The sequence below is a fragment of the Chlorocebus sabaeus genome, chromosome X, assembly GCF_047675955.1.
Source record: "Chlorocebus sabaeus isolate Y175 chromosome X, mChlSab1.0.hap1, whole genome shotgun sequence".
In the NCBI taxonomy this organism is placed as follows: Eukaryota; Metazoa; Chordata; class Mammalia; order Primates; family Cercopithecidae; genus Chlorocebus; species Chlorocebus sabaeus.
The window spans coordinates 86,719,385-86,742,718 of NC_132933.1; the positions used below are offsets into that span (position 1 = coordinate 86,719,385).

The following is a 23,334-nucleotide window of genomic DNA, read 5'->3' on the forward strand; positions in this document are numbered from 1 at the left end:
AAGAAAAAACAACAACAACTACAAAAATAAGAAGTGAAGGGAGAAATATTCAAGGAAATAGATAGCATAAAGAAAAAACAATCAAAACTTCAGGAAACATTGGACACACTTATAGAAATGCGAAATCCTTTGGAAAGTCTCAGCAATAGAATTGAAAAAGTAGAAGAAAAAAATTCGAAGGCTGATGACAAGGTCTTCAAATTAACCCAATCCAACAAAGACAAAGAAAAAAAGAATAATAAAACATGAACAAAGCCTCCAAGAAGTCTGGGATTATGTTAAATGACCAAACCTAAGAATAATTGCTATTCCCGAGGAAGAAGGGAATTCTAAAAGTTTGGGAAACATATTTGGAGGAGTAATAGGGGAAAACTTCCCTGGCCTTGCTAGAGACCTAGACATCCAAATACAAGAAGCACAAAGAACACCTGAGAAATTCATCACAAAAACATTATCCCCTAGGCACATTGTCATCAGGCTATATAAAGTTAAGACAAAGAAGGAAAGAATCTTAAGAGCTGTGAGACAAAAACACCAGGTCACCTATAAAGGAAAACGTATCAGATAAACAGCATATTTCTCAGCAGAAACCCTACAGGCTAGAAGGGATCGTGGCTCTATCTTCAGCTTCCTCAAACAAAACAATTACCAGCCAAGAATTTTGTATCAAGCAAAACTGAGCATCATATATGAAGGAAAGATACAGTCTTTTTCAGACAAACATATGCTGAGAGAATTTGCCAGTATCAAGCCACCACTACAAGAACTGCTAAAATGAGTTCTAAATATTTAAACAAATCCAGAAAATACATAAAAATGGAATCTCTTGAAAGCATAAATCAATCACACAGGACCTATGAAACAAAAATAAAATTTAAAAAGCAAAACCAAAACAAAACAAAACAAAAACCCAAGGTACACAGGCAACAAATAGCGTGATGAGTGCAATGGTACTTCATATCTCAATACTAACATTGAATGTAAATGGCCTAAATGCCCCACTTAAAAAATACAAAAATGCAAAATGGATAAGAAGTCACCAACCATCTCCTGCTTCAGGAGACTCACCTAACACATAAGGACTCACATAAACTTAAAGTCAAGGGGTGGAAAAAGGTATTTCATGCAAAAGGAAACCAAAAGTGAGTAGGAGAAGCTATTCTCATATCAGACAAAACAAACATGAAAGCAACAACAGTTAAAAGGGACAAAGAGGGACATTATATAATGGTAAAAGGCCTTGTCCATCAGGAAAATATTACAATCCTAAACATATATGCACCTAACACTGGAGCTCCCAAATTTATAAAGCAGTTACTAATAGACCTAAGAAATGCCATACACAGCAACACAATAATAGTGGGAGACTTCAATACTCTACTGACAGCACTAGACAGGTCACCAAAGCAGAAAGTCAACAAAGAAACAACGGACTTAAACTATACTTTGAAACAAATAGACTTCACAGATATATACAGAATATTTCATCCAACAAACGCAGATTACACATTCTGTTCAACCGCGCATGGAACTTTCTCCAAGATAGATAATATGATAGGCAATAAAACAAACCTCAATAAATTTAAGAAAATTGAAATTATATCAAGCACTCTCTCGGATCACTGTAGAATAAAACTGGAAATCAACTCTGAAAGGAACCTTCAAAACCATGGAAATAAATGGAAATTAATCTGCTCCTGAATGAGCATTGGGCAAAAAATGAAATCAAGATGGAAATTTAAAATTTATTCGATCTGACTGACAATAATAACACAACGTATAAAAGCCTCTGTGATACAGCAAGAGTGATGCTAAGAGGGAATTTCATAGCTCTAAACGCCTACATCAAAAAGATTGAAAGAGTGCAAACCGACGTTCTAAGGTCACACCTCAAGGAACTAGAGAAACAAGAACAAACCAAACCCAAACACTAGAGATGAAAGGAAATAACCAAGATCAGAGAAGAACTAAAGGAAATTGAAACAAACAAAAAAAAAATACAAAAGATAAATGAAACAAAAAGCTGGTTCTTTGAAAAAAAATAAATAAAATTGATATACCACTAGCAAGATTAACCAAGAAAAGAAGAGAGAAAATCCAAATGATCTCATTAAGAAATGAAAGGGGAGATATTACAACTGACACCACAGAAATACAAAAGATTCAAAGCTACTATGAACACCTTTATGCACGTAAACTAGAAACTCAAAAGAGATGGATAAATTCCTGTAAAAATACAATCCTTCTAGATTAAACCAGGAAGAATTTGATACCCTGAATACACCAGTAACAAGCAGCAAAATTAAAATGGCAGTTAAAAAATTACCAACCAAAAAAGTCCAGGACTAGATGGATTCACAGTGGAATTCTACCACACGTTCAAAGAAGAATTGGTACCAATCCTTTTGACACTATTTCACAAGAGAGAGAAAGAAGAAACTCTCCTTAATTGATTCTATGAAGCCAGCAACACCCTAATACCAAAACCAGGAAAGAACATAACCAGAAAAGAAAACTAGGACCGATATCTCTGATGAACATAGGTCCTAAAATTCTTAGCAAAATACTAGCTAATGGAATCCAACAACATATCAAAAAGATAATCCACTGTGATCAAGTGGGTTTCATACTAACTTGATGGGTATGAAAGGGATGCAAGAATGGTTTAACATATGCAAGTCAATATATGTGATGCACCACATGAATAGAATTTTATTATTATTATTATTATTATTATTATTATTATACTTTAAGTTCTAGGGTACATATGCATAATGTGCAGGTTAGTTACATATGTATAATTGTGCCATATTGGTGTGCTGCACCCATCAACTCATCAGCACCCATCAACTCATCATTTACATCAGGTATAACTCCTAGTGCAATCCCTCCCCCCTCCCCCCTCCCCATGATAGGCCCCGGTGTGTGATGTTCCCCTTCCCAAGTCCAAGTGATCTCATTGTTCAGTTCCCACCTATGAGTGAGAACATGCACCACGTGAACAGAATTTTTTAAAAATCACATGATCCTCACAATAGATGCAGAAAATGCATTAGACAAAATCCAACATTCTTTTATGATTAAAACTCTCAGCAAAATTGGTATACAAGGGACAAACTCCAATATCATAAAAGCTACATATGATAAACCCACAGCCAATATTATACTGAATGTGGAAAACTTGAAAGCATTCCCTTTGAGACCTGGAATAAGACAAGGATGCCCACTCTCACCACTCCTCTTCAACTTAGTACTGGAAGTCCTAGCCAGAGAAATCAGACAAGAGAAAGAAATAAAGGGCATCCAAATCTGTAAAGAAGAAGTCAAACTGTCACTGTTTGCTGATGATATGATAGTTTACCTTGAAAACCCTAAATTGGGCTCCTCCAGAAAGCTGCTAGAGCTGATAAAAGAATTCAGCAAAGTTTCTGGATATAAGATAAATGTACACAAATCTGTAGCTCTTCTATACACTACCAGTGACCAAGCAGAGAATCAAATCAAGAACTCAACCCCTTTTACAACAGCTGTAAAAACAAACAAACAAACAAATAAATAAATAAATACTTAGGACTATACCTAACTGAGGAAGTGAAAGACCTCTACAAGGAGAACTACAAAACACTGCTGAAAGAAATCATAGATGATGCAGACAAATGGAAACACATCCCTGCTCATGGTTGGTTAGGATCAATATTGTGAAAATAACCACACTGCCAAAAGCGATCTACAAATTCAATGCAATTCCCATTAAAATACCACCATCATTCTTCACAGAATTAGAAAAACAATTCTAAAATTCATACGGAACCAAAAAAGTGTCCGCATAGCCAAAGCAAGACTAAACAAAAAGAACAAATCTGGAGGCATCACACTACCTGATTTCAAACTATACTATAAGGCCATTTCACCAAAACAGCATGGTACTGGTATAAAAATAGGCACTTGGACCAATGGAACAGAATAGAGAACTCAGAAATAAACACAAATACTTACAGCCAACTGATCTTTGACAGAGCAAACAAAAACATAAAGTACAGTAAAGACACCCTTTTCAACAAATGGTACTGAGATAATTGGCTAGCACATGTAAGAGAAAGAAACTGGATCCTTATCTCTCACCGTATACAAAAATCAAATCAAGATGAATTAAGGACTTAAATATAAAACCTAAAACTATAAAAATTCTAGAAGAAAACATTAGATAAATCCTTCTAGACATTGGCTTAGACAAGGATTTCATGAGTAAGAACCCAAAGGCAAATGCAATAAAAACAAAGAAAAATAGTTGGGACTTAATTAAACTAAAGAGTTTTTGCACGCTAACAGAAACAGTCAACAGAGTAAACAGACAACCCACAGAGTGGGAAAAAATCTTCACAATCCATACGTCTGACAAAGGACTAATATCCAGAATCTACAGTGAAGTCCAACAAATCAACAAGAAAAAAACAAACGAACAATCTCATCAAAAAGTGGGCTAAGAACAGGAATATACAATTCTCACAACAAGATATACAAATGGCCAACAAACATATGAAAAAATCCTCAACATCACTAATGATTAGCGAAATGCAAGTCAAAACCACAGTGCGCTACCACCTTACTCTTGCAAGAATGACCATAATCAAAAAATCAAAAAACAGTAGATGTTGGCTTGGATGTGGTGAACAGGGAACAGTTACTTCTATACTGCTGGAGGAAATGTAAACTAGTAGAGCCACATGGAAAACAGTGTGGAGATTGCTTAATGAACTAAAAGTAGAATTACCATTTGATCCAGCAATCCCACTACTGGGTATCTACCCAGAGGAAAAGAAGTCATTATACAAAAAAGATATTTGCACATGCATGTTTATAGTGGCACAATTCACAATTGCAAAATCAATCATGGAACGAACTCAAATACCCATCAATCAACAAGTGAATAAAGAAACTGTGGTGTATATATATATATACATACACGATGGACTAACTCAGCCATAAAAAGGAATGAATTAATGGCATTTGCAGTGACCTGGATGAGATTGAAGACTATTATTGTAGATGAAGTAACTCAGGAATGGAAAACTAAACATTGTATGTTCTCACTGACATGTGGGAGTTAAGCTATGAGGGTGCAAAAGAATAAGAATGATACAATGGACTTTGGGGATTTGGGGAAATGGCTGGGAGGTGGGCGAGGGATAAAAGGCTACAAATAGGGTGTAGTGTGTAGTGCTCAGGTGCACCAAAATCTCACAAATCACCGCTAAAGAACTTATTCATGTAACCAAATACCACCTGCACCACAATAACCTATTGAAAAAAAAAAATTCCTCCTAACCCACAAACAAAGAAAAAAGTAATGAAATTGAAAAAAAAAAAAAATAGTGGAAAGTGAGTTTAGCAGAGATTTTCCTTGCTAATAAACAAGAGTGCTGAATTAGCACTCCTCAAGCTGCTGCCCAATATGTAGGTGGTTCAACCATATCACTGCTACCCCTAGATGTCCCAAACTGCACCTCATAGCTTATCCTTGGGACCTGTACCTCTTTTACAGGTGATGAGAGGCCCAATTAGGCCAGTTGCAATGTCTCGTGGAGCATCTACATGAGAATGGTAGATCCAGGTGAGGCACGCTGGGTCAGCATCGGTGGGTGCATGGCTTTCTGGAATGGTCCAGTTGTAGATATGGCTGCCTCCCGGGGGAACAGAGTCATCGGCTTTCAGTGGCCCAGAGGAGCCATCTGGGTATAGGGAACCTAGAAATGAAATTGCACATGCCCAGGCCCAGAATAAGTGAGGGACCATGGCAAATACATAAATTAAGACACAGCTGACATGTAGAACCCTAGGTCCGGTCTTATAAAATGTAGCATTCTAATGACCTGCACAGTGTTCCTCACAACCTAAGGAGAGCACAGATTTAGGTAACATCTAACCTAAAAAAATCCAGTCCTCACATTAACAATGGGTGGAAAGATTGTAGCCACTTGAAAAGTTCTGTGGCTAGGAAAAGTACAGCTCGGCCTGATCTGGTAATGCCATAGCATAAAGCTGGTGGCATAGAAGCAAGGAAGAAGACAGGATTCCCTCTCTTCAAGCACTCACTTAAAAAAAAAAAAAAAAAAAAAAAAAAAAAAAAAGCAGGCAATCACATAATTTCAGTCTACAGTCAACTGAATGAATAGTTGGTTCACTTCTCCATTGTATGGAAGAGAAAACTAAGGAAAAGCAACTTGTCCGGGATCATACAGGGATTTAGTGGCCCAGCCACTAAATCCCTTTCTATTCCTTTCTATTCCTCTCACTCACTGACTTCCCTTTCTATTCCTCTCACTCACTGTTGTCAGTATTATAAATCACTGGGCCAGGAATAAGGGAAGTAGAGATAAATAAGCTGAACTCCCCTTTAGGGAAAAACGAAATGGAACTTTCAGAAGACTGTGACACTAGGATGACAATCCTTCACATTTATAGCATTCTCTTTTCTTTTCATAGAATATTCAAATATTCTATGGAAATGCCATTCAAATAGTTCCTTGTGTTAAGAGGTAGACTGTGTCTTCATATTTCTGAGAAGGAATCTGAGACCCGGAGAGAGACAATGACTTGTCCAAGTCACACAATATATGAATGGCAGAGCTGATACCAGTGCCCACCCTTGTTTACTCTGAGGAGAGTCTTTGCCACCTCAGATAAATGGGAAGAAAAGACAATCTTCACTGCCAACTCTTCTCCTTCAAATGGCAGTAAAGGAAAAGTGATAGTTGTTGGGCATGGGGGAAAGAAACGGCAAAATGGTTTACCTTCGGAGTCCTTTTTGTAGAAGACACCATGAGGGTGGATGGTATAGGGACGAGTGGCAAAATTCTTCAGGTGGATAAGAATGACATCCCCCACTTCAGCCTGCAACACTGGCCCCAGGAAGCCCAACCAGGCAGGCTGGGCCACTTCATCTGTGTATGAGTCATCCTTGTATTCCTTATAGATGGTCTTCTTGTAGATTCCCCCTATCCGGTTCCTGTCAGACTTTAAGAAGCTGGAAGCCACTCTGGGAAAGAAGAAAGAGAGTCATAATTTTGCCCCCCATCTTCAAGCCTTGGAAGGTTCCTTTTCCAGGGGAGACTGGCCAAAAAGTGAATATCTTTGTTTAGGACAAAATAAGAGGAAATGGGATTGTATTGATCAAAACACTAAAGTTATAGATTTAACTGTTAAAAATTTCAAATATCAGCATATGAAATTGCTGATATTTGACCACTTTAAACCCACATAAAAGGCAATTTCACATAGTTTGACACAATATATAGTAACAAAGAGACAACCAACTGTGGACTGACTCTTTAAGTGATCGACTCCTCGTCGACGTAGCCTGACTTAACATCATTCTGAGACATATGGGAGACTTTAGGGCATAGTGGTTATAACTCCAAACTTTGGAGCCAAGCCACTTGGACTGATTGCTTACTCTGTCACTTCCAAATTAGTGGGATGTTGAACAAGTTATTTAACTACTCCGTACACAATTTGCCCATCTGTAAAATGAAAATAATCATAGTTCCTAACTCAGATAGCTTTTATTGGTGACTAAAAGAAATTCAAATACACGAAGAACTTAGGACAGTGGCAAATAGTAAAAGCTCAATAAATATGGACTATTACTTCAAAGTATTAGGGATGGAAGATAATGAATTTATTCCCTCAAAAAAATTAATACAAGGACTCTGACTCTGAAACTAGATGAATACTTTGTGTCAAAAAAGACAGAATTGTTATTCCTACTATACTCTAATTCTTCTCAGAGAACTCAGTGATGTTACAATCAACTTTGGAAAACTCCAAAGCTTTGGAGAGAAAAAATGAGTCACGGTCACAAAAGATTTTTTCATACATTCATTTATTATCTAACAGATATTTGTGGAGCACTTGCTATTTTCTAAGATCAGGAAAGGTTAATCCTGTGGGATCTATGAGGGACAGAGTGGTGAGAAGAGCATTAGTTTACATTCACATTATCCAGGTTCAAATCCTATCTCTTTCATTTACTAGTTATAGGACTTGGATAAGTCACTTGCCCTCCCTGAGCCTCAGTTTTCTCATCTATAAAATAACTACACACATACTTACCTTCTAGAGTTTTTGTGAGAGTTGAGACAAAGAATGTAAATTTCTAGTATGGTCTGTATCACAGAGTATTACATAAGTGAGAGCTATTACCATTAATTCCTTGGTTCTAAGGTTTACTTTCTTTTTTTACATTTTCACATATCTGAAATAAATATACAGTAGCTTCACCAAACTATAGAAGCATAGCTCTCACACATACATCTTATAAACACTGTATATATTTCATTATTCTTTTTTAATTTCAAACAGCTGTTATTAAATAAGTAAACATTGTGGGTATCAGATTAGAAAACAGCAAATATGGAACTCTCTTTAAGACTCTAAAAATGTTATGGCAAACTCCAGATGAAATACTGGCTTCTGAGTCAACTAGCCTTCTTCCCAGGAAATATGCCATTAAGTATGCACAGCTCGGAGTGATCAGGAGTTGGAGGCTACCACATCCAGGGAAAGGGGCCACAAGAGGCTACTTCCTGACCTCAAGGGTGCTCCCACAACTTCCCCACAAATACCATAAGAAATTAAACCTACATGTCACTGTCCAGAGGCTGGTTCGTGATGACATTTCTTCCCTTGGGAGCATAGTTCCACTGCACATCCCGGATGCCCAGGTAGTAGACTCGAGTGGCTCCATCAGTCAGTTGAGGCCACAAGGACTGCATGAACAGCAGAGCCCAGAGGAGGTGGCCTGACTCCATGGCCCACATTACTCTGGGAAACAGGCAAATAAAAACTGCTGGTGTAGAAGAAAGAGAACAAAGGGGCTTTCTACGTGTCCAGAAAACTGAAGAGGCATGAGCCAGATTGAGTGACTGAGAAAGCAAAACCCAATTAGCCCAGTTTCTTTAGCTTACCTGATTCCTTCTGGTTCAATAAGTGTTCAGTGATTGGATTTTGAAGGGCATAGTTAAAAAGTCACCCATGCTGCTAATCATGTATTACTAGTTCCTTCAGAAGAGAGATCTGGATCCAGTTTTTTCAAAGGTGTAGCAGGAAGAATGTTCTCTCTCCCAAGAATCAGGAAACAGGCACCAGAAGCCTTATTGGGCCGCTAACACTAATTCTCCCTTTGCCTCTGTTTTCCCATAGGCAAAAGGGGAACACTCATTGTTGCCACTTCCTATCCTCTCTAAATTGTACTTAACAACAAGTGAGAATTTACCAAAAAATATTTACTAAAATATTCATAAACCCAAAATAGAAACAGTCAAAATGTTCACGAACACTATAATGAATGAACACATTGCATTTTATTCATAAAATGAAATTCTTTATAGCAATAATAATGAACAAACTACAACTACACACAATATGAATGACTATGACAAATGTAATGTTTAAAAAAATAGACACAAAATAGTACATATTTATGATTTCATTTAAATAAAGTACAAAATCAGGCCAACATAATCTATACTGGTAGAAGTAAGGATAATGTTTGCCTTGGAGTAGGACTCTGTGACTGGGAAGGGAAGAGGAGGGCTTCTAAGTAATGCTCTGTTTCTTGATCTACATGCTGGTTGAAAAAGCATGCTCAGTTTATGAAGATACATTGAGCTATAAACAAGATTTGTGCACTTTATGTGTATTATACTTCAAAAGTTAACAATGAACCAAAAATAAATGATAGTATGTGAGGGAAGTATTTTGAACTTTTCAGAAGAAATGTTGTCTGCTGATTCCCAAGGCTATTCATAAACTCATTTCATAGGTCTAATCCTGAGTCAGAATCAGACCCAAGATTCTAACCTCTCACTTCAATGCATAAGTCAGGACGTTAGATTTCCTGGGACTAGGACGAAGCACTCAGTGATACCATACACAGTTACAGTCAAACACAGAAACATGGAGAGCATTACATAAATACATAAACTTGCACACACAGGTACATGTAGTCTTACCTAAAAGCGGAGATGCACACACTTCCATTTACACATAAAATCACTCTGTTACATAAAATCTTAGTCAACTTCAGGACAATAATAATAATAATAAAGCTATATTTATTGTATGTGCATGGTGCACCTGTTCCAAGTGTTTTACACAGATTAAATCATTTATTCCTCACAACCACCCTATGAAGTAGACACCATTATTATCCCCTTATTACAATAGAGAAACTGCAGAACAGAGGTGTAAAGTAGTTTGCGCAAAGCCATCTAGATAAAAATCGGTAGAGTTGGGATTTGAGCTCAGGAAGTGTGGCTCCAGGATAATCACCATGCTGTATTACCTTCCACAAAAATATACTTGCACACTCACATGTATATACACAGAGAACATACATATGCCCATAGCTACAGCCATATTTGTGAAAAAACACATACATTCTGAAACAAGCAATTACATGCAGTTATAATCATTTTACAAACAGACACACATACTCATGTAGGCAAAAATATACCTAATAGATTGTATTAATGATAATGGCTACTATTCACTGAGAGATTATTACATAGTAGCACCATGTCCAGTGCTTTATATAAATTATTTCACTAAATCTTCAACCCAAGCACATGAAATAGGCATTGTTAATAAAAAATAGAGAATCAAATGTATGCACAGATTTACATATGGATAGAAAATGCCCAGATATTTACCCTTTTTAAGAAACAAACTTATGGACTACTTCACAAACTCCCAGTCCTCTCCATATGCAGCAGTGACCCAAGTGTTAATCCCTAGATTCCATATTATATTTGGCAGAAAGCCCTTGATGTAAGAGAGGATCTGTTTGTGGTTCTTTATTCCAAAACCTGGCTCTCCTACTGACCAGCTGTGTAGCCTTGAGAATTTCTTAACCACTCAGAACCGGTTTTCTCATCTGTAAAATGGGTATAATAATACCAGCCTTGGAGAAATAAATCAGAAAGCTTACATGAAAGGGACAAGTATAATCCATGTTTGGAACATAGTAGGCAGTAGTAACTACTGGTTGCCTTCCTCTTCCTTTTCCCTCCTGGCTACAGTTTGCTAATTCATCTCTACAGCCTCCCATGCATCATACTTTCTATATTCCTACTCCAAGGGTTAATTTGAATACTTACTGCTCCAGAAGGCCACCTCTAGCCTCTCCATATCACTATCCTCTGAAGGGCTACTTACTAGCACCCAATTGGATTAAGTCAGACTCTGTATTATTGTTACCTTTCCATCTCATGACCTGCTTCGTGAACTGTCTTCATTTCTCAGATTGGACTACACACTCCTTGAGAGAGAATGTCATTTTTTAGAGGTCGCTGTGTATCTATTACCAGACATGGTGATGGAGGCCAAGTAGATGGGCAATAACAGCTATTGTTAAAGTGACATAAAGAAACACAAGCATACATTTTTCCATCAGTTGGGTCTGGTTCAAGTTCTAATACTTGTTCAGGGTGAATTTAGGCAAGTTTCTTCACCTCATTTTTCCCATCTATAAAATAATTGACTATATAAAGCTGGACTATATAGTTCTTACTTTTTGAGGAAGTCACAGCAGTTTGGTAATCTAAGTGCAGAACCATAAAAATGTGGTACATAATGAGCTCTCAAAGAGTCCTTCCAGCTTTCACATGCTGCCAATACTCACATTCACTGATGAAACACAGGCATACTCATATACACCTACATATAGCTCTATATATGGTCACACAAATAGTCATGTCTTGGAATCCTCAACAGGGAGGGAGTGTCCTTGGTTCATTCCAAGTCTGAATGCAACATGGAACCCTTTCAATCTTCTTCCTCAGAGAGGTGTCAACAAAGCAGTTGTGCCTTGAACTCATTTACCTAGACAGAAAACTGTCCCAGGCAAGAGCTCCACAACTGGAGAAATACAAGATAAAACTGAAAATATTCCTAGAAGAGACTAGTACAGGCCTTCAGCATACAGTGAACAAGCATTCAACAGTGGTGACTTATGATCCAAATTGCTTAGACAATAGAATCTGGGGAGTAGGGGGAAGTGCCACCTAACATATCCCTAGCAGTTTCCAGATTACAATGTGTTTTTTGTGTCTTCCATCTTACATAATTCTCAAGATCTAGAGAGATAAGGAATACTTACTCGATTTTGCATCCAGGGCACAGGCTTTGGTATCAGGCTACCTAAGTGAATCTTGGCTCCAATTTTCCTAGCTGTATGACTTGGGAAACTTCTTCATTTATTTAACCACAGTGTCTTTATTTTTTAAATGGTATTAATACTATTAGCTACCTCATAGAGTTTTGTGGGGATTAAATTAATTAAGATCTGTAAGTACTTTAAGGGCATATGTAAGTGATCAAAAGGTATTAGTGGCTATTACTATCGCAAGTAAGGAAATCGTTTGGAAATGAAACTTGACAGGGCCATAAATATTTTCCATTTTATGAATAGCAACAAATATGTGCACACTCATAAATTCCCATATATAGTAACACATTCTAAGCATACGGGAATATATACACAGGTATGAAAACACACACAGCCCAAGCTGAACTCTCTTCTTGGAAACAACATGCTATAATGTAAAGAACTAGAACTTTTGAGTCAGATGAACTTAGGTTTAAGTACTGTTTTACTCTGTATTTAAATAAGATAACTTTTTGCAGTATCTGGGACTTAGTAGACACCTGATAAGTATTTTTCTTCCTTCTAATTATTGACATATTTCTTTCCTCCTCAAATCTGAATTTGTCATTGTTATTGCTGCTATTTAATTTGGTTTTATCATATACTATAAGAGCAGAAAAAATGGAAAATCCATAAAATCCTTTGTAACCACTTAGATATTAGGTCGGGTGTGGTGGCTCATGCCTGTAATCCCAGCACTTTGGGAGACCAAGGCGGGCGGATCATCTGAGGTCGGGAGTTCGAGACCAGCCTGAACAACATGGAGAAACCCCGTCTCTACTAAAAATACAAAAAATTAGCCGGGCATGGTGGCACATCCTGTAATCCCAGCTACTAGGGATGCTGAGGCAGGAGAATCGCTTGAACCCGGGAGGCGGAGGTTGTGGTGGGCTGAAATCGCTCCATTGCACTCCAGCCTGGGCAACAAGAGCAAAACACGGTCTCAATAAATAAATAAATAAATAAATAAATAAATAAACAAACAAACAAAATAAAATAAAATAATAAAATAAAATAAAATAAAATAAAATAAAATATAACCACTTAGACATTTCATGGTAAAGTGGACTGCGTTCAGGTACCAGAAAAAAGTAAGTTCTAGCTCTGGATTCATCATTTATTGGTTATATGATTTGAACAAGTCCCTAACTTCCTAAGCCTCAGTTTCCTCATGTCTTAAATGAGGATTGTCTCTACTTTCGGCCCCTCATTAGTTTGTAATAAAGGTCAAATAATATGAAAGATGTGAAAACCCTGTGTAAGCTTTTCACTTCGGCAAGGCTATTTTTTTTTTCTCAGCTAAGCCAATAGAGAAGAACCAGACTGCATCTATTGAGATAATCATGTGGTTTTTGTCTTTGGTTCTGTTTATATGCTGGATTACATTTATTGATTTGCGTATGTTGAACCAGCCTTGCATCCCAGGGATGAAGCCAACTTGATCATGGTGGATAAGCTTTTTGATTTGCTGCTGGATCCGGTTTGCCAGTATTTTATTGGGGATTTTTGCATCGATGTTCATCAGGGATATTGGTCTAAAATTCTCTTTTTTTGTTGTGTCTCTGCCAGGCTTTGGTATCAGGATGATGTTGGCCTCATAAAATGAATTAGGCAGGATTCCCTCTTTTTCTATTGATTGGAATAGTTTCAGAAGGAATGGTACCAGTTCCTCCTTGTGCCTCTGGTAGAATTCAGCTGTGAATCCATCTGGTCCTGACTTTTTTTGGTTGGTAGGCTATTAATTATTGCCTCAATTTCAGAGCCTACTAAAGGCCTTTGACAAAATTCAACAGCCCTTCATGCTAAAAACTCTCAATAAATTCGGTATTCATGGAACGTATCTCAAAATCATAAGCGCTATTTATGACAAACCCACAGCCAATATCATACTGAATGGGCAAAAACTGGAAAAATTCCCTTCGAAAACTGGCACAAGACAGGGATGCCCTCTCTCACCACTCCTATTCAACAGAGTGTTGGAAGTTCTGGCTAGGGCAATCAGGCAAGAGAAAGAAATCAAGGGGATTCAGTTAGGAAAAGAAGAAGTCAAATTGTCCCCGTTTGCAGATGACATGATTGTATATTTAGAAAACCCCATTGTCTCAGCCCAAAATCTCCTTAAGCTGATAAGCAACTGCAGCAAAGTCTCAGGATACAAAATTAATGTGCAAAAATCACAAGCATTCTTATACACCAGTAACAGACAAACAGAGAGCCAAATCATGAATGAACTTCCATTCACAATTGCTTCAAAGAGAATAAAATACCTAGGAATCCAACTTACAAGGGATGTAAAGGACCTCTTCAAGGAGAACTACAAACCACTGCTCAGTGAAATAAAAGAGGACATAAAGAAATGGAAGAACATACCATGCTCATGGATAGGAAGAATCAATATCGTGAAAATGGCCATACTGCCCAAGGTTATTTATAGATTCAATGCCATCCCCATCAAGCTACCAATGAGTTTCTTCACAGAATTGGAAAAAACTGCTTTAAAGTTCATATGGAAGCAAAAAAGAGCCCGCATCTCCAAGACAATCCTAAGTCAAAAGAATAAAGCTGGAGGCATCACACTACCTGATTTCAAACTCTACTACAAGGCTACAGTAACCAAAACAGCATGGTACTTGTACCAAAACAGAGATATAGACCAATGGAACAGAACAGAGTCCTCAGAAATAATACCACACATCTACAGCCATCTGATCTTTGATAAACCTGACAAAAACAAGAAATGGGGAAAGGATTCCCTATTTAATAAATGGTGCTAGGAAAATTGGCTAGCCATAAGTAGAAAGCTGAAACTGGATCCTTTCCTTACTCCTTATATGAAAATTAATTCAAGATGGATTAGAGACTTAAATGTTAGACCTAATACCATAAAAACCCTAGAAGAAAACCTAGGTAATACCATTCAGGACATAGCCATGGGCAAGGACTTCATGTCTAAAACACCAAAAGCAATGGCAACAAAAGCCAGAATTGACAAATGGGATCTAATTAAACTAAAGAGCTTCTGCACAGCAAAAGAAACTACCATCAGAGTGAACAGGCAACCTACAGAATGGGAGAACATTTTTGCAATCTACTCATCAGACAAAGGGCTAATATCCAGAACCTACAAAGAACTCCAACAAATTTACAAGAAAAAAACAAACAACCCCATCAAAAAGTGGGTAAAGGATATGAATAGACATTTCTCAGAAGAGGACATTCATACAGCCAACAGACACATGAAAAAATGCTCATCATCACTCTCCATCAGAGAAATGCAAATCAAAACCACAATGAGATACCATCTCACACCAAGAATGGCAATCATTAAAAAGTCAGGAAACAATAGGTGCTGGAGAGGATGTGGAGAAATAGGAACACTTTTACACTGTTGGTGGGATTGTGAACTAGTTCAACCATTATGGAAAACAGTATGGTGATTCCTCAAGGATCTAGAACTAGATGTACCATATGACCCAGCCATCCCATTACTGGGTATATACCCAAAGGATTATAAATCATGCTGCTATAAAGACACATGCACACATATGTTTATTGCGGCACTCTTCACAATAGCAACGACTTGGAATCAACCCAAATGTCCATCAGAGACAGACTGGATTATGAAAATGTGGCACATATACACCATGGAATACTATGCAGCCATAAAAAAGAATGAGTTTGTGTCCTTTGTCGGGACATGGATGCAGCTGGAAACCATCGTTCTCAGCAAACTATCACAAGAACAGAAAACCAAACACCACATGTTCTCATTCATAGGTGGGAACTGAACAATGAGATCACTTGGACTCGGGAAGGGGAACATCACACACCGGGGACTATTGCAGGGACGGGGGAGGGAGGAGGGATTGCATTTGGAATTATACCTGATGTAAATGACGAGTTGATGGGTGCTGATGAGTTGATGGGTGCAGCACACCAACATGGCACAAGTGTACATATGTAACAAACCTGCACGTTATGCACATGTACCCTAGAACTTAAAGTATAATAAGAAAAGAAAAAAAAAGTTCCAGGTGAAAAAAAAAAAAAAATACAAGAACCAGACTGATGAGGAAAAAGAACAGGAAGAAATAAAAGGAGAAATGAAGTAAGTAAGTTGAGAAAGATTCCTGGGAAAAAGTAAAAAAATAATAATAATAATTAATTAATTAAAAAGGAAGGCAGAAGGAAGAGGCACTCAAAGGAAGGAAAAGAGAAAGAAAATTTCTAGGCTATTTGGATAGTTTAGTTAAGATATAACGAAACCTTGCGCCAACCTGGAGAGAAGATCAGCCAATATAAAGTTAAGCCTCCCTTAGCTTTACCTTACATTCCTGTCATCCCAATGTCACCTGGGTCTGGTCCCTATTATTCATAACAATTTGCATTGCTGTGTTCCCTGGAATTTGCAAACTGTTCCTTTATTGTGACAATGCTCTTTTCTCTTCCTCCATCTCCCTTTCTCAGTTATAGTACTTTGGGCTAGACAGGTTCATCCTAAACAAAGGATTACTCCACTGAGTAAAGGAATGCTGAGCCAAATTTGGGGCCCTGTCTCCAATCTCTCAGCAGCCTTCCTAATAAACCCTGCATCAAAATTCACCTTTTGGTCCTCTGCTTTCTTAACTCTGTGATAGAAAACATAACGATTTGAAGTTAAAGACCTTGATTCAAATCCCATCTCTTGTCTGTGATAGCTATGTGACCTTTCAATAAATTATTTTAGCCTAAGTCATCTCATCCAAAAAATGGGATGATATTTATTTCACAGGATTGTCTTGAGGCCCAAACAAAACCATGGATATTTGAGTCCCTAGCAAAAGGATTGCTTGTCATATAACAGATGCTGAGTAATGAAAAACTGAACGTGTTATAGATTCGCACATGGATGAAACCTTTAGAAACGATCTTTTTCAATCACCCTCATGTGATATATAAAAAACTGAGACCAGAGAGGTGCAGGGATTTGCTCAAAGTCAGGGAGCCGTTTGTTAAAAATAGCAAGAATTTGAACCAATGATTTCTAAAAGATTTTTGCTATTTAGACACTAAGACTACTCAAATTCAGATGTTTAGTTTAGTTCAGCTATCATTTATTGGCTTACTCTGTGCCAATCTGGTCTCAAAATATGAAACCAAATATGGTTATTTTTAAGTATTTGAGTTCCCACTTATATAATCCTCAGATCCATCACCTCAATAAATTCCTCAACCTGTGAGACAGAAGATGAGCAAGCTGTTTCGACAGGAAAATGAACTATTCTGTATGGCTCCAGGATTGGCCCTGAAACAGACAAGCCAGTGTGGTCCTGGCTACGTTGGCGAGAGGAACAAAAGGAGCCTATTGTCTCCTTTAACTTTCCTGCACACAAGCCAAACCTCCTCCAACTTTTGGCCACGGACTTTTTCTCTCAATGGCCAGGACTCACCTAAGCCCAACTAAATAAACGTTTTTGCACAGGAAGGCAGGTGAAGTAGGGTTTGAAAAGAGAAAATAAAGCTTACCTTTGCTAGAGAAAACTACTCCATATTCATGTCAGCGGCCCATTAATGCTGCACTGCAGACTCCAGCCTGAGTCCGCCAGCCATGTTCAGTCAGTATCTTGGTTACAGGGCCTTTCTCCTAAATTAAGTCCAGGATTCCAATTTGGCAGGGGTTACTGGGATGGGAGGATGAGGGAGGGGGAAGGGCTGGGTGCCCTCTTTTCCAGAAACAAAACTACTGGAATGTACTGTTCCTCTGGGGCCTGGTTTGATACAAAACCCGGGATGGTTCTTTACCCATATCCGGGTGTTTTACAAATCCTGGTTAGGATCTCAGGAGGAATTACAAGGGGGTGGGTTGTACTTCTGTTTTCAGAACTTGTTAATTGGTCTTTGCTGAGAGGAGGACACTGTCAGTGTGGCCAGCCAAAGCTCATGGGTAGATTTCAACAGCTCCGTTTAAGAAATGAGGTAGAAATGGAAAGAGTCTCCATGTCACCAGTTGTTTCCCTTCTTGCTTTGAAGCACAATTGTCAGCCCTGACTATTATTCTGAGGTCATGGCTGCTTGGTTATAAGTAAAAATAAAACTGGCAGTAAAACAAAGAGCTTGTTTTTTGTACATTCTAAGTCCTATGTTAACCATTTTACATGCATTCTCTTATTTAAGTCTCACAATTATCCTGTGGGATGAATACTCTAATTCTCTCTATTTTACAACTGAGGAAAATTCAGCTGTGAGAGGGAAGGTAGCTTGTCCAAGGTCACACACTTAGGAAGTAAAAGAGAAGAGAAATTTACTGGGCCTGTCTAAACTTTTAACCATGAAACCACCACATACACTGTGCTGCTTAGGGGAGAAACACAGTCCTTTCGAGGGGGTAGAAGGGACTTCACAATTATTGAAAGTCTACTGGCCACCAGGCACTGGTGAATTTTTTGGTTTTTTTTTTTTATGTACATTAACTTTGCCTCTGTCATTTCTAACAGATTCTAGAGTGAAATTTTATATTAGCTATATTTAACATTTTCCACCTGAGGAAACCAGATATAGCTAGAAGATAGCCTGGATTAACACAGATCAACACCCTAAAAACTAAGACACGGAAGAATTGAAAATACTAAAAAGAAAAAAAAAAAAAAAAAACCTAAACGTTCTCCCAAAAATTCAGGGTAAAACTGAGGTCTGTATTTGTTTAAAGTCAAAGGTCATTCCCGTTCCTGGTGGAAAGAGAGAGCAGTGAAAAGTCACCGTCCTGAGTCCAGTGACCAAGGTTCTCGTCCCACTTGCTCTAGCAGTAATCAGCTATGTGGATTTTGTGGATTTGGCCCACTCCCTTCTCTTCTCTAGGCCTTTTTCTATTTTCTACAATGAGGGTCTTAAACTAGATATGGACCCTCCTAGCCCTGTAAATTTACATATTTAGAATTCCATGAAGAAAGTATAGTCTAGCTATTAAACATAGAAGATGAAGAGGTTTCAAAGACACAAAGTATAGGAAAAGAATGAGTGGGGAGCAATTTGTGGCGACAGGTCTGAGAATACTATGCCTCTCTAAAAATGACTGCATCTACCCAACAGACCCAGGTATAGGAAGGGGACAGGTATGATGGAGGTTCCACCACCTGATATTCTTACTTTGTGATGAGGAGATCTTGGCTAGGAGCAGATGCTTTTCTCCAGGCAGGCTGGGCACATTTTCCTCTTGTGAATTTAAAGTGTCTGGAGCAGGGTCCAGGGAAGAGAACATTCAGAAGTCTGAGCTGGTAGGGCAAAGTCTGCGTCATAAACCACTAGAGATTCTTAAGTTAAGTGCGCTCAGACACTTAGGCGCTGCCCCATGGACTGCAACTCAGACCAAGGCAGGTGGAAGCACCCGTAGAAAGGAGGGAGGAGCCACCAGCCTCAACTCCCTTAGAAATGCTCAGTGGTCAAGGGAAGCTTAGCCAAGCCACGGCAGCCCCTAGAATTATCGGCCTGGCACACATGTGAACCTTGAAGCAAGAAAGGGGAAGTGGAGACAAAACTCATTAAGCTGAGATCCAAGTCCAAGCTCTAAGGCATTTATGACAGGGAGGGGAAGGGGTAAGGCCTCTGCTCTGACTCATGAAAGACAACAAGAACAGGTCATAATAGACTTGAATCAACACAGTGAAGACTGCAGGAGGCCAGGTAGGCCAGGTTTCCAGGCTTGTATTATTCATTCACCAAATTCACTGACAATACAAACAGCACCCACCTCTTCTGCAAATCCAGGGTATATTTCTGGTTCCTTCTCCTGGAGGTCACTTGAAAAACATTTTAAAGTTGATGTCTACGGACCAGAGGTTGGAAAACCTTTTCTGTAAAGGGCTAGTTACTAAATATTTTATTTCCAGAACATACAGTTTCTGTTTGCCATAACTACACATATTTGTCTTTGTAGCTCGCAAGGTATATCATTGTTCCAATAAAAATTTATTTACAAAACAAGCAGCAAGCTAAATAATAGACCTTTTTTTCAATATAGACATTTGAAATATGGCATCACTATTAAGAGCATGAAAAGTGAAATCAGATATTCTGAACTGAAATCCCAACTGTGCCATTTCCTGATTCTATGATTAAAGTAATTTAATCCCCTTAAACCTCAGTTTTCACCTCTTTAAAATGGAGATAATAATATTACCCATTTTATAAGGCTGTTATAAGAACTTAAATAAGGCTATACATATTAACTATTTAGCACAATAACTGGAGCATAGTAAAGGCAAAAATTAGAGTTATAATTTTTAATATTTCAATTCTAAATAATTGTTTAAATCTAATTAATTGTTTCTTCATTAGGACACAAACTGTATTAATTTGTGTTAAAAAAAGAAGAATGTTTCAAGAATCCTAGCTTCATGTTCTAGTTATGCTACTAAAGAGCACACAGTGACCCTGGACAAGTCTTTTTGCCTTTCTATCACTCAGTTTCTTCACCTATAACATGAAAAAGGTGGTCTAGATTTGGATTTCTCAAAATTAATTTTGGCAGCAGAACCCTTTCCCCAAACAGAATCTTAGTAAACACCCACTACTTATGGAAGATGAAAGTGGATTTGTTCTAGGTAAGGCAGGGAAGGAGATAGGAATGGGCAAGGGTGAAGGGACAGAGGAAACTGTCCACTGGTTATGACTGGTTTCCCAGACAGTGTGATTATGTCCAGAGCACCAGTAAGAAATGTCTAGTACACTAAAAACATATTTGAAACCCATAAGACCAGAATATCCGTAAGGGGCCTTCACATGTTAAAATCTGTCACTAGAACATCTTTTCATTTAGTCATTCAACCAATATTTCCAGGTTACTCATCTATGGGCCATCACTAACACATGGCCCTGGGGTGGCTATAAAGAGGAGAGGACCCCAGGGACCTTCACATTACAGTCAACATGGTCTAGTGTGAGAAGCATGGTGTTTGGAGTCGGAAAGACTAAGGATTGTATCTTGGCTGCCTTTTTCTGAGCTATGTGACCTTGGGCAAATCACTTAACTTTTTCAAGCCTCTGGTTCCTCATCTGCAGAATAGGAATAATAACACTTCCATGACTGAAATATTGTGAGGATTAAATCAGCTGGCATTTGTGTGAACCCTTAGCACAGTGTTCAGCATGTTGGGAGCCCAATAAATGTTGTTTTCCTTCCCATATTTTCCACAGTAAAATTTTGTGACAGTATCAGGTAGCAGGAGAAAATTAAAGTGCCTTGGCACAGACAGTCTAACTCCTTTACCTCAGAATCCTCTGATGAGCTTGCTCTTAGCAGTTTCTTAGAAAGAAGACCTCTGGGGAAAGGTGGAGGGGTGCAGGGAAGAGGGGGTTGTCCCCCAGAGACCACATCTCTGAAGCCACTCCCCATCACCACTTCTGACCAGCAGACTCTGTTATGCTTTGGAAAGGTTGTTCTGCTTTGCTGTGATGTGCGACAGTCCCAGGCTTGCTCTGGGTATACTGTTTGGCTCTTGTACTCTGGCTCTTGAACTCTACTCGCTGCTTTCCCTAGTCCTCTAAGACTGTAGGTCTCAAACTTAAACATGTATCAGAATCCCTTACAGGGGTTGTTAAGACATTGAGTTTTTGCTTCAGTTAATCTTGGGTGATGCCCAGGAACTTGCATTTCTGGCAAGTTCCCAGGTGATGCTGATGCTGCTGGTCTGAGGACCACACTTTGAGGACCACTGCTCTAAGGGATGCTTGCTCTGAAGCTCACCTCCCCCACCCCCCAACACTACCAGCTTACTTGCGTCTGCAGACTGATTCTTTAGCTCCAGACTCCCCTGGTCTTTGAGTATTCACTCTTTGGCCCTAGATCAAAAATATATTTTATTCATCTTCCTGGTACCTCATTCATGTGGCATCTCCCTGAGAGTCCTCCCAACACCTATTTCCCCACTTCCCTTGCCCAATAATCGTTCTGCTTGCCTGGGTGAAGCTTCCTCTCCTCTCCCTGTGCAATTAACATGTTTTCCTCTACACTGCCTGCCTGGAGCAGCTCTATGCATGGCATCAGCTCCTCCTCCCAACTCTTCTATACTTTGTCATTTGGCTTCCTGATGGTGGACTCTGGGCATGGACAAACCTGGTTTGAATATTAGCTCTGTCTCTCCCTAAAATGTGTGATCTTGGGGAAGTCACTTGAGTTCTCTGAGCCTCCGTTTTGTTATTTGTAAAATCAGGCTGTGAAAATAAAATGCAATATCTGAAAAAGGGCCCTGTGCAGCACCTGTTACATAGTAAATGATCAGTAAATGTCAGTTTTTTTTCTTCTTCTATTTTCCTCATGCCTTCCTACTTCAAGCCACACTACTAAGGAGTACATAGCATGTAAGAAGGCTAAAACAATGTACAAATAAAGTGTTTCATTACTATAAATGGACATAGTAAGTAAGAGAATAGAGGTCTGTACAATGTGATGCAACATTTTAGAGTAGGAAGAGGATATTTTCAATGGGTGTCATTCAGAATAAGCCTCCTGAACGACTGAATGATATAATTAGGATTCTCATTCCTATATACCAAGCCAGAGACTTGAATGTCATCTGAGATTACTCCCTTCTCTCTCACTCTCTACAACCATTTCATTGATAAGTCCTGTCATATTTATATTTTACATCTTTTCAATCCAGCCACTTCTCTCTATTTCCACTGCCATGAACTTGGTCTAAGCCACCACAATCTTTTAATTGGACCAGCATAATAGCCTCCTTATAATTCTTTATGACTCCACTCTTGACCCCCCATAATCTGGTCTTCAAATAACAGCCAAAGCTATTTTTCCCATAACACAAAAGTGGTTGTAAACCCTTATTGCTTAAAATCCCCCAGCAATCCCTCCCTTATTGACTAAAGTTGGAATAATAATGAGATTAGTAAGACTCCCTAGTAATGACGGCATTCAAACTGATGAAATATTTCGTGTATATATGTGTGTGTGAATGCACATATGAAAATATTTTCAATATATGTCATTAAATAAAGAGCAAGGTGCAGAAGAGTGAGCATCTTGTGATTGGTTATATATAGAGATGTAGATAACTCCATATATATATACACACACACATATACACACACACACACATACACACACATATATATACAGACTTACATGAGGGAAGAAG

The 23,334-nt window shown here is 38.4% G+C and overlaps 1 protein-coding gene across 2 annotated transcripts in view; it reads right to left on the reverse strand.

The window, feature by feature from the left end:
* Window positions 1-17,997, reverse strand: part of HEPH (hephaestin) — a 105,386-nt gene extending 87,389 nt beyond the window's left edge. Inside the window, exons 1-4 of one of the 2 annotated variants that reach the window (XM_007991929.3) lie at window positions 17,714-17,997; window positions 8,644-8,823; window positions 6,792-7,036; window positions 5,532-5,744 (exon numbers count right to left, since the gene is read on the reverse strand). In XM_007991929.3, the coding sequence (XP_007990120.1) occupies window positions 5,532-5,744; window positions 6,792-7,036; window positions 8,644-8,819 (634 nt within the window). In that variant the 5' untranslated portion in view covers window positions 8,820-8,823; window positions 17,714-17,997. The remainder of the gene's footprint in view (window positions 1-5,531; window positions 5,745-6,791; window positions 7,037-8,643; window positions 8,824-17,713) is intronic. The other variant, XM_007991928.3, reaches the window with a different exon arrangement.
* Between the last annotated feature and the right edge of the window lie 5,337 nt (window positions 17,998-23,334).